This window comes from Dipodomys ordii, unplaced genomic scaffold, assembly GCF_000151885.1.
Source record: "Dipodomys ordii isolate 6190 unplaced genomic scaffold, Dord_2.0 Scaffold217, whole genome shotgun sequence".
Taxonomy (NCBI): Eukaryota; Metazoa; Chordata; class Mammalia; order Rodentia; family Heteromyidae; genus Dipodomys; species Dipodomys ordii.
The window spans coordinates 765,951-777,185 of NW_012267433.1; the positions used below are offsets into that span (position 1 = coordinate 765,951).

Here is an 11,235-nt window from a genome sequence, read left to right on the forward strand (position 1 = left end):
TTCCCTGTTCTCCAGAGATCCTGCCTGAGTTGTCCCCTGGGGAGCCTGAGTTCCACTGCTCTGAGCGCATGATGGATCTTGGCCTGTCTGAGGACCACTTCTCTCGCCCTGTGGTAAATGTTTTGGGGTCTGGGAGGAGAGGGGATGGGGCCCTGAGATATTGAGTCAACAGCTTCCTGATTACCACAGTCCTGGTAGCAGGGATGTTGGTTCATAGCACTCTCAAGAGCTAGAGGTGCAGTTTCCCATCTCTGCGAAGTTCCACCATCAACCACAGCTGCCCCACCTCAGGCAATCACTGAGTCCTCAATTCTGAGACCTATGTAGCCCTGGCCCTATTCTCACAGGGAAAGTTGAATAAGCTTAGACCTAGGTAGATAATCTGAGATGTTTCTTCTCCTTCTGAGAGACTTACTTGCAATTACAAAAAGCTGGAAGTAGTGGTTATGGCTTCAGTGGTAGAGTGCTAGCCTTGAGCACAAAAGCTCAGGGACAGTGCCTAGGCTCTAAAACAAGCTTCAAGGCACAAACGAAAAAAAAGTACCAAGTTTTGGGGTGGCTGGGCACACCTACACAATGTTGCTGGCATCTGCTTGGGCCTTACAATTCAACCAGAGGCTGTGTCCTTTTTTTCATACTAATTATAATTTCCTTAGCTCCCCTCCAAGGAAAAGCTCTGTAGAAGTGAATCCATGTAGCCCCCCCACCCCAAATCATTTGGATTTGTACAAGAAGGAAGTGTGTATGTGGTGGTGTGTGTGTGTATGCGTGTGAGAGCTGGTGGGGTGTGGGGCAGGAGGGGCGCAGGATTCTGGCTATCAAACTCAGACCCTGTAGCATGTTAGGCAAGTGCTTTATTACTGAGATACCCTTCCACCCCTTGAAAGTTGTCTTTTTTGTTTGAATTTATTTTGTTTTGGAGACAGGGTAGCACTGTGTATACCAGGCTGGCATTGAACTAGAGATCTTCCTGCTTTTATTTCCCAAGTACTGGGATTATAAGTGTGTATCATCATACCCAGCCCAGAATTCCTCTTTTGGAAAATACCCTGAGTTGCATCTTCAGAGGCCTATGGGTCCATCAGTCCAGTCAGGGAGAAGACAGTGATCAGCAACCTCTCCTCACCTGAGGACGTGGGACTTTTGTTATGTGTAGTGAGTCTTCATTTGGTGAAGAGGTTGAGACCTGCCCTGAGCCTCCCTACCCTTGAATACAACCCTAGCCTTCACAGAGAATCTGTTAGGTGATCATCTGACCACAGCCCTCCCACCTGGGCAGGGTCTTTTCCTGGCCTCTGATGTTCAGCAGCTGCAACAGGCAATTGAAGAATGCAAGCAGGTGATTCTGGAGCTGCCGGAGCAGTCTGAGAAGCAGAAAGATGCCGTGGTGAGGCTCATCCATCTGCGGCTAAAGCTCCAGGAGCTAAAGGTGCGTGCTGGCCTATCCCCATGAAGGTTCCAGGAGCCATGGTTGAGATTGTAGGCAGCAGAAGGACTAGGCGGCCCCTGCCTTCCTCCCACTGAACTCTGAGAGGCTGAGGTAGAACGGTACCTCAAAAGATAGAGTGGGCTGGTGCCAGTGAGTGGCTCACACCTATAATCCCAGCTGCCTGAGGATCAAGATTTGAAGCCAGTCCAGGCAGGAAATGGATTCCATAGTCTAAATCCCACAAGAGCCATCATGTTGAGTTGGGTCTGAGTCTCTGAGTTGGCTACCACTGAGTCCCATATACTGTCTCATTAATTCCTTGGAATTTAGAACCGAATTTAGAACCGATTTTCTTCATGCCTGTGACAGCTAGTGGTATTGGAGATACTGGGTTATCCTATTTTGTTTTTCTTCCAGTCACTGAAAGGAAGAGTCTAAGCTAGCCCCACTCCAACACCTTGTTCTGCACCTAACCAGTAAAAGGAAAGAAGGGCGGATTGATTCTTATTCATAGGCCCTTGGACCTAGGCAGCACAAGGCTGCCAGGATTGCTAGAAAAGTGGTGTGATCTTGTCTGCACCTGTCTGACTGTCCTCCTCATGCTATAGGAGGAAGGAGAGGAACATGCATTAGGCTGAAATGCACAATCTCTGCTAGTGGTAGCTGGAAAGCATGAATTAAACTTGACAAAAAGGAGCAAGCTGTAGCCCAGTTCACCTGTGACTCTTCCTTTTCCCTTCCCCTATAGGATCCCAATGAGGATGAGCCTAATATCCGAGTCCTCCTTGAGCACCGCTTCTACAAGGAGAAGAGCAAGAGTGTCAAGCAAACCTGTGACAAGTGTAGCACCATCATCTGGGGCCTCATCCAGACCTGGTACACGTGTACAGGTGGGCTGAGATGGAAGCTGAGACCCGGGGCACATGCTCAGGTGGGCTGACATGGGAGCACACTCTTCCTGTCCAAGTCCCTCAAGTAAGGTACAGGAGCCAAAGCTCTGATTGCAGATGTGGGTTATTTTCAGGTAAATTTTTGGTAGTACACTCATTTGGCCAAGCTTTCTGTATGCTGGGAATGTTAAGAATGGAAAAACTAACATGCCTGCCTTCACTGGCCTTTACTAAGCTCTCCATTATGTTGGCCATGAGCCATGTAGAAGTTTCAGTTTAAATATATGAAAGAAGGAGTTCCTTAGCTGTCCTGTGTACATTGCAAGTACTCAATGGCTGCATGAGTCTGGTGGTTGTCTCAATGGATAGTGAAGGGAACATGGTAGAAATTTTCCTTTGATGGTGCTGTTCTGAATGAGAAACTTGTTAAAAAATGACATGATATTACAGTCATACTAAGTTAAAGAGAAAGAATAATATTTATTTGGCGTTTGAGTTGGCACTGCTGAAAAAGCCTTATTTGATCTTTAAGCAAATGCTTGAGGGTCAAGAGGCCAGTCAGGGTAGAGCTCGGGGCAGGCCTGCCTGCAAAGGCTCTGTGACTGATCTATGCCCAGTCTTGAAGAAAAGTGGGCTTTAAAATGTGCATGCATGTGCACATGAGTGTAAGTGTATTTATCTGTCTATACTGGGCTTGAACTTGGGGCTTTGTTCTATCACTCGACTTTCTTGCTCACAGCTTTCACTCTACTCCTTGAACCTCCAGTCCAGCATTTTTCTGGCTAATTGGACAGAGTCTCATCAGACTCCTCTGCCTGGGCGGGCTTCAAACCTCAATCCTCCAAGTCCCAGACTCCTCCTGAGTAGCTAATTTTACAGATGTGAGTCACTGATACCCAACAAAGGTGTCCAGTCGTCATAGTAGCTAAAGCAGTGTACCTGAAAGAGAGTATTGTAGAAGTGAGCTGAGGGTTTTTCTGTAAGTGCAGTAGGGACCATGGTTAGATGCTCAGACTTCCACTGCTGATATACACATATACTGGAAGGGAGAGCGAAGTTGGAAGAAGAAGAGGAAAAAGAAGGAAGATGAGGAGGGAGAAGAAAAGAAGAAGAACAACAACAACCTATTCTGGGATCATCATGACCTTGGTGACAGGTGGCTGAGGTCAGTGCTAGCTGGAAGTTCTAAGTGCAGTTAGGAGATAAGAGAAGAGGCAAAGTGATTCATGATGTTTAGTCTTAGCAGTCGGTTGGAGTCACTGAAGTCTGAGATGAGAAATGAGGGAAGAGAGTTGAGATGGAAGAGAATAAACTCTTTGGGCAGTTTGAGTTTGAGGGTGGGAATAGCAGGTTGACTCTGGATGTGTGTGTCTAGAATTGATAGGCAAGGCAAATGTTGAGCAGGGTCACAAGGATCTTTGAGGAGCCAAGATGTGAAGAATTGCCTGGTTTATCTTGACACTGGAGTGCATCTCATGAAGGTCACTGTGGACGCCTCTCTCTGACTTCTAAGAGGCATGGTTGCTCTCCATCACAGGGTGTTATTACCGCTGTCACAGCAAGTGCCTGAACCTCGTCTCCAAGCCTTGTGTGAGCTCCAAAGTCAGCCATCAGGCCGAGTATGAGCTGAACATCTGTCCTGAGACAGGGCTGGACAGCCAGGATTACCGCTGTGCAGAGTGCCGGGCTCCCATCTCTCTTCGTGAGTGATAAAGAGGGTCCTCTCTTAAGCAGAGCAAGAGCAGACTGGAAGCTGTCTGACAGCTGAGGGCTTTAGGTGGCAAGGGTCAATACTGGCATGTCTTTATTTCCCACTGGAGCAAAATGAGGTTTCAGTTGTTCTATGACTTGCCCAGATCACTGTAGGGCTGGAGCCTGAGCTCAGCCTCTGTGGGCCCCTTTGTCACAGAGTGCCTAACAGACAGGACAAGGGAGAGAGATCATAGTAGTCATGGAAATGTTAACAAATGTGAACTCATGGGCTCCCTCCAGCAGTCCCATAGCATGGTCCTGTTGCTCTGTTTTACTTGTGAGCACATTGGTATCTACAGAGGCGCTGTGGCTAAGAAGGGGTGGGTCAGGTCAGTGGGGTGGGACCCCTGGCCCATCTTGCTCTTTCTTGTGCTTTTGACCGGGAGAGGAGGCGTCTGTTGGTCAGGGAGGAGACTTGAGGCCTGTGAGCCTGACTTGTACCAACCCCACACAGGGGGTGTGCCTGGCGAGGCACGGCAGTGTGATTACACCGGCCAGTACTACTGCAGTCACTGCCACTGGAACGACCTGGCTGTCATCCCTGCACGTGTTGTGCACAACTGGGATTTTGAGCCCCGCAAGGTAGAGGGGTGTGGGGGCGGGTAGGGGTAGCCATGGGAAAGGAGAGCCTGTGGGCAGGTTTCTTGTGCTGCACCCTGCAGGTTTCTCGTTGTAGCATGCGCTACCTGGCACTGATGGTATCTCGCCCAGTGCTCCGGCTCCGGGAGATCAACCCCCTGCTATTCAACTACGTGGAGGAACTGGTGGAGATCCGGGTAAGGTTGGGACCTAAGGTGAGGGATGAGGCAGTACTGCATCAGATAGACCCCTTTTCTGGTCTGTGGGAGGTGCTGAGTAAAGGAGGCATGCCATCTCAGCAGGGCCCTTTGATGGCCCTCTGGATTAAAGGCAATAGAACCACGTTCAATAGCAATTTTGATTTCAGCCATGGAGGCGATTAAAATTTTATTCTAGTAGCCTTTTTTTTTTCACTTTATTTTAGTGCTCTTCTTGGGGTTTGAACTTGGGGCCTGGATGTTGTCCCTGGGATTTTTTGCTCAAGGCTACCTCTCTACCACTTGAGCCAAAGTACCACTTCCGGTTTTCTGGTAGTTAATTGGAGATAAGAGTCTCATGAACTTTCTTGTGTAGGCTGGTTTTGAACCATGATCTTCAGATCTCAGCCTCTTGAGTAACTAGTTACTCAAGTGTGAGCCACTGGTGCCTGGCTGGCTTTGAACTTTAAAAAAAAATAAATTTGCCGGGCGCTGGTGGCTCATGCCTCTAATCCTAGTTACTTAGGAGACTGAGATCTGAGGATTGCGGTTCAAAGCCAGCCTCAGCAGGAAAGTCCGTGACACTCTTATCTCCAATAAACCACCAGAAAACTGGAAGTGGCGCTGTAGCTCAAATGGTAGGGTGCTAGCCTTGATCTGAAGAGCTGAGTGGCAGCGCCCAGGCTCAGAGTTCAATCCCTGCAACCAACCAAAAAAAAAAAATGTTTTTTATTATTAAGATGTTGGACAGTGGGCTACCATTTCATAAGTCAGGTAATGAGTACATTTCTTTTTTTGTGAAATGTTGTGCCTTGGCCTTGAACTATTTATTTATTTATTTGTCGTGGGGCTTGAACTCTGGGCCTGGGCACTGTCCCCAGGCTCTTTAGCTCAAGGCGACTACTCTACCACTTGGGCATCACTTCCGGTTTTCTGATGGCTAATTGGAGATAAGAGTCTCCCAGACTTTCCTGCCCAAGGCTAGCTTTGAACCCTAATCCTCAGCTCTCAGCCTCCTGAGTAGCTAGGATTACAGGTGTGAGCCACTGGCACCTGGCTGTGGTGGCCAGTTTTATCTAGAATGGAGATCCAGATGTTCTAGAAGACAGGAGCTGGTGGTGTTGTGGGGCAGGCAGTAGAATGAGGTCCAATTCCCTGTTACTGGGGAAGAGCAGGCAGAGCAGAGTGAGTTGCCCAGATCACAGAGGCTGATGAGGAATGTGGGTGTTAGGCCTAGTGTGTCAAGTGTGTCCTAGTGTTTTACACATTACTGCTCTCGGAAAAGCCATTTTGTATGCTTGTGGGAGTAGGTGAGTAGAGTGGATGGTGATGGTAAATGAACCTCAAGGTCCTGTGTAGCTTAGAAGCTGAGATTTGCACTTGAGTTTCTTTGTAGCACTCAGATCTAAGAACATCCTGGGGAGTTCAACAACACCTTCCCCAGCCCCTATTGATTTTGCTGACACCAAGAGAGTAAGCTGAGGGGGCTGGGAAGGTGGCTCAGTAGTAGAGTGCTTGCCTTGCATGCTCGAGGCCCTGGGTTCGATTCCTCAGCACCACATAAGCAAAAAGAAAAAAGCCAGAAGTGGTGCTGTGGCTCAAGTGGTAGAGCGCTAGCCTTGAGCTGAAGAGCCGGGGGACAGCGCCCAGGCCCAGAGTTCAAGCCCTACGACCGGACCAAAAAAAAAAAAAGAGTAAGCTGAGGATTCCCTGTACAGCTAGGACATGGAAGAGATGGCTGAGGTGCAGCCCTCTGATCTGGCTGAGCCTGCCTGTTGCCCTTATCCACAGAAGTTGCGCCAGGACATCCTGCTCATGAAGCCGTACTTCATCACTTGCAAGGAGGCCATGGAGGCACGTCTGCTGCTGCAGGTCAGACTGCTGGGGGGAGCAGCCCAGCAGTGATAGTACCCCTTAGTCCAGGACTTCCCAGACAACTTGGTAGCAGTATATATTGTACTTTTAGCAATCTTCCAAACTCTGCCCCAGGAATATCAGGCCTGTAATAAACTATTAGGTACCCCAATCACAAAACTGTTCTCTGATGATCTCAGGTTGGGAACTGAGATAAAGAAACATTGTCTGAAACTTTTATGTGATTGTGGGTGGAAGTATACGTCTACCGCAGGCCAGTTGAACACAAGTTTTAATGTGTTCATTATTTATGTGTGCAATATGTATAGGGTTTTTTTTTTTTTTTTTTGGCCAGTCCTGGGGCTTGAACTCAGGGTCTGGGCACTGTCCCTGAGCCTCTGTGTGCTCAAGGCTAGCACTCTACCACTTGATCCACAGCATCACTTCCTATGTGTTCAATATTCACAGGCATTGGACTAGATTCTGGGAAACAATAAGGAAAACAGGCAGGAATCCTTGCCTTGTAGAGTTTCCATCAGTTTGGAAGTGTATGTCAGGGTGGTAAGCAATATGGACAGGACAAAGTTGGGGAGGGGCTAGGGAGTACTGTGGAGGTATTAAACAGGGAGACCAGGCCTGGGATGAGGTGTGGCAGGCAGGGGAAAGGCCTAGTGATTGGGGAGCAAGGATGGTTGAGACAGGATTATAGGAGTAACAAGAGTATGTTTTGGGGAGCTGGGTTACACAGTTCAGGAAACGTGGCCCTGGCGCCATTTTCCTGCTTTGTTTTCCCCAGGCTCTCTAATTCTGCTCTTAGGGCTCCCTCCCAGGGTCTTTGTCTCTGGAGGCTTCTAGTTGTCCCTGGCTGGGGCTGTTCACACCATGGTAGCTGCTGGACCTGGCCAAGGGTTATGGCCTGGACAATGTGAACAGCCATGGGAGGGCTGTGGGAGGGTTTCTTTTCCTGTGCTTGGGGTTACAGCTACTGGGATTTGGCAGCTCCAGGACCGGCAGCATTTTGTGGAGAACGATGAGATGTACTCAATCCAGGACCTCTTGGATGTGCACATGGGCCGCCTTGGTTGTTCGCTTACTGAGATCCACACACTTTTTGCCAAGCACATCAAGCTGGACTGTGAGGTGGGTCTCTTCCCTCCCCCGCCTCTCCCCAGTCCATAGGAGATCCTAGGCCATTCTCCTGGCCCCTAGTCTTGGGGGCTGTGATGGGCAGGAGAAGCAGCTTGCCCCACTGTCCTGGCTGGCACTTACCTGCATATATCCTCTAACCTCTCCACACTCTTTCCCCTCCCCACCAGCGGTGTCAGGCGAAGGGCTTTGTGTGTGAGCTCTGCAGAGAAGGTGATGTGCTGTTCCCATTTGATAGCCACACATCTGTGTGCATGGACTGCTCCTCGGTCTTCCACAGGTGGGTGTGACCCAGGCCCCTCCCTCAGAGGAGGTGTTGAGGCTCTGCCCTGCCCTCTGAGTGGCTTCCTTTCCTTGGTTTCAGCTGTATCTGGTCTTGAGGAAGCAGTTTCTGGTGTCACTGAAAGAGGGGGAGACAGACATTTGGACCTTTGCTGCCTGGTTTTCAGAGCCCTTTGCTGATCCTGAGCCACAGAGTTATGCACTGATGTCTATGTGGAAAAATTCTATTAGGAATGATTTTTGCTTATGTGGTGCTGAGGAATCGAACCCAGGGCCTTATGCATGCAAGGCAAGTGCTCTACCACTGAGCCACCTTCCCAGCCCCTGTTGTTGTTGTTTTTGTTGTTGTTTTTGGCAGTCGTGGGGCGAGAACTCTGGGCCTGGGCACTATCCCTCAGCTCTTCAGCTCAAGGCTAGCGCTCTACCACTTGAGCCATAGTGCTACTTCTGGCTTTTTCTGCTTATGTGGTGCTGAGGAATGTAACCCAGGGCCTCATGCATGCAGAGCAATCACTCTATGACTGAGCTACCTTCCCAGCCCCTATTTTTTTAATTTTAATTTTTTTTGGTTGGTCGTGGGGCCTGAATTCTGGGCTTGGGTGCTCTCCCTGAGATCTTCAGCTCAGGGCTAGCGCACTACCACTTGAGCCACAGTGCCACTTCCGGCTTTTTCTGCTTTTGTGGTGCTAAGGAATGTAACCCAGGGCCTCATCCGTGCAAGGCAACTTCCCAGCCCCACCCAGACCATTGTGGATTACTTCCCAAAGCCTTTTAGATTTGCAGCATCTGCACTGCTTCTTCTTGCACTAAGGCAGAGGTTGCTAAACATCCTAGTTTCTGATATCCTTAATATTTCAGCACCTTTTCCAGTGTCTAGTCTAAAAGAAATACCTGATTCTTTTGCTTATTTAAGTACTTACGTTTAAACAATATCATGAGGATTTATATTCTGCATATTTAGTGGCTGTTTGAAAAAATAATACATATAAGTTAGAAGCAAAACAGTTAAACTTCATTCTACAATAAGCACAATTTCTTTTTTTTCTTTCTTTTTTTTTTTTTTGTACTGGTACTCAGGCCCTCATGGTCTCCCATAGCTTTTTGCTCAAGGCTGATGTTTTACCACTTAAGCCATAGCAACAGTTCTGTTTTTTTCTGGTTAACTGGAGATACGAATCTCATGGATTTGTCTGACTGGGCTGGCTTTGAACCTTGATCCTCAAATCTCAGCTTCCTGTGCCACTAGGATTACAGAAGTGATCCAAAGCACAATTTCTTAACTATGATTTTGTGCATCTGCTGTGCTCTGAGTTGGATGAGAACCTTCCATCCCTATTTCTGTCCAGTTTTTTGTTTTTTTTTTTTGCCCCTGCGCCAGTTTATCATAGCAACTGCCAATCTTGTCATAAAAAGTGATGTAGTAAAAACTTGCTGAAACATGAACTCTCTTGAGCTAGTAGTTTCAGTGGTGGACACATGTCAAATATTGATGAATTTGAACATGAACTCTGTCCACATTCTCTCCACATGTTCAAATGAGCCTATAGCTCCCCATGTACATGATGTTGAGCCCTGGTATGCCTTGACACACAGTTTGGGAACCATACTTGAAGGCTCCACTCTGGTGATGATAGGTGACAGTGGTAATATAAGAAACTTGGAGCCTGAATGTGAACGCTAAGGGAATGCATTGTCCAGATAATGTGCTATGAGTACCCTTTGGCAGAGACCAGTATACTGGACACACAGGTCTTGTCATGCTTGGATGTCACCCTCTCTTCTGACCAATGGTGGTGAACACCTGAACCCCTTACCCCTTTGTACAGGGGCAGTAGGAGCTCACCTCGTAAACTTGTAAGGGTCCAGTGGTAGAATTTTACATGTCTTTCTTTCTGCCCCCAGGGATTGCTACTATGACAATTCAACTACTTGCCCTAAGTGTGCCCGGCTCAACCTGAGAAAGCAGTCGCTCTTCCAAGCATCTGGTCCAGATGTGGATGCTTAGACTGCTAGGAAAGAATGCTGGACTCTGTGCCTGCCCATCTGGTTTCTGCTCTGTTGGCTTTGCCAGTCAGCTCTGGAGACTCCTTTCTGGTGCACCCCCTGGACCTCTTTACCCAACCAGGCCAGAAGGGTATGAGTGGTGCCTGCCAGGACTGCCACTCCCCAGGTGCCATCTGGGACTTAAGGTGGCTGTACCGCCTGTTACCTAGGTATGCAGTTGTAAGTGGTCATGCTTTGGCCCCTGTCCTTCCCCCAATGTAGGATGCCTTGAGCAAGGGAGCCCAGGTGTGACTCCTACTCCCTTGTGGTACTGAACACTCCAGGCTTCTAGATCCTATAGATGTCCCTGCTCATGTTCAGGTTACCCTAGCAACTGATTAAGCCAAGAACCTCAGAGAGTAGCCAGTGATACCTGAGGATGCTGGCTCCATACATCTAGCCTCATCTGTTGCCATAAACAATTTAGGTTTATCTACAGGCCCCCTTCCTTCTCAGTACCTTCTCTCTTTGGGGTCATCTGGTTGTCTATGAATGGGCTATTCATGGTGGTATCCCATGGACCTCTCCAACCTCCTGAGGCTCATAGGCAGTCAGTGAGGTTCCGTGCACAGTGGACAGGGAAACGGGCTGTGGAACTTCTCCCTGAAGGGTTATCTGCTGCTGTTTCTGCCCTTGCCTAGCCCACCTCATTCTGGTGCTTTGAGCTAGGTAGCTAGGGACTGAGCCCAAGGAAAATGTCCTGGCTTCTAGGTTTATAGCAGAAACAAAGCATCCAGTGAGACTCTGGGTTAGGCAAACAAGTTGGTTACAGTAGGCCTGCATAGCAGTTCTTGGGACTAAATTTGCCCCTGAAACTCTGTTGGCTGCCACTATGTCTATGGAGGGCTCTCAGTGACTTGGGTTGTAGGCCCAAGGTCAAGCATTGAGCCCCAGGCAGGAGGCTTATAGCTTGTGAAGATCTGGGTCTGGAAAGTGGGCAAGATGTACAGTTCTTCAGCAGGGGCCACACTCAGGCTCCATGCACCCTACAAATTCTGCAACTGAGGTTGTACTGTATCAGGGGATGTCTCTGGATAAGGCTTCTGTTTTTCCTTCCTGTGAA

The 11,235-nt window shown here is 48.6% G+C and overlaps 1 protein-coding gene across 2 annotated transcripts; it reads left to right on the forward strand.

Moving 5' to 3' along the window:
- The first annotated feature begins 13 nt into the window (after window positions 1-13).
- On the forward strand, window positions 14-11,030 carry Def8 (differentially expressed in FDCP 8 homolog (mouse)). Of its 2 annotated transcripts, none has more exons than XM_013035678.1 (10): window positions 14-113; window positions 1,280-1,429; window positions 2,178-2,319; window positions 3,857-4,021; window positions 4,526-4,653; window positions 4,734-4,847; window positions 6,639-6,719; window positions 7,701-7,841; window positions 8,018-8,127; window positions 10,032-11,030. In XM_013035678.1, exons 1-10 carry the CDS (start codon window positions 69-71, stop codon window positions 10,132-10,134), a joined length of 1,179 nt encoding a protein of 392 aa, XP_012891132.1. In that variant the 5' UTR covers window positions 14-68; the 3' UTR covers window positions 10,135-11,030. The 2 variants fall into 2 exon arrangements, with proteins under 2 accessions (XP_012891132.1, XP_012891133.1); XM_013035679.1 differs by having other exon boundaries at window positions 7,707-7,841.
- Window positions 11,031-11,235: the final 205 nt, after the last annotated feature.

Excerpts from the sequence above, each read along its gene's own strand:
- Def8 (XM_013035678.1), top strand. The coding sequence starts at position 69 with ATGATGGATCTTGGCCTGTCTGAGGACCACTTCTCTCGCCCTGTG. Across the intron at positions 2,320-3,856 it reads GACCTGGTACACGTGTACAG|GGTGTTATTACCGCTGTCAC; the intron begins GTGGGCTGAGAT and ends TCTCCATCACAG. Across the intron at positions 4,022-4,525 it reads CCGGGCTCCCATCTCTCTTC|GGGGTGTGCCTGGCGAGGCA; the intron begins GTGAGTGATAAA and ends AACCCCACACAG.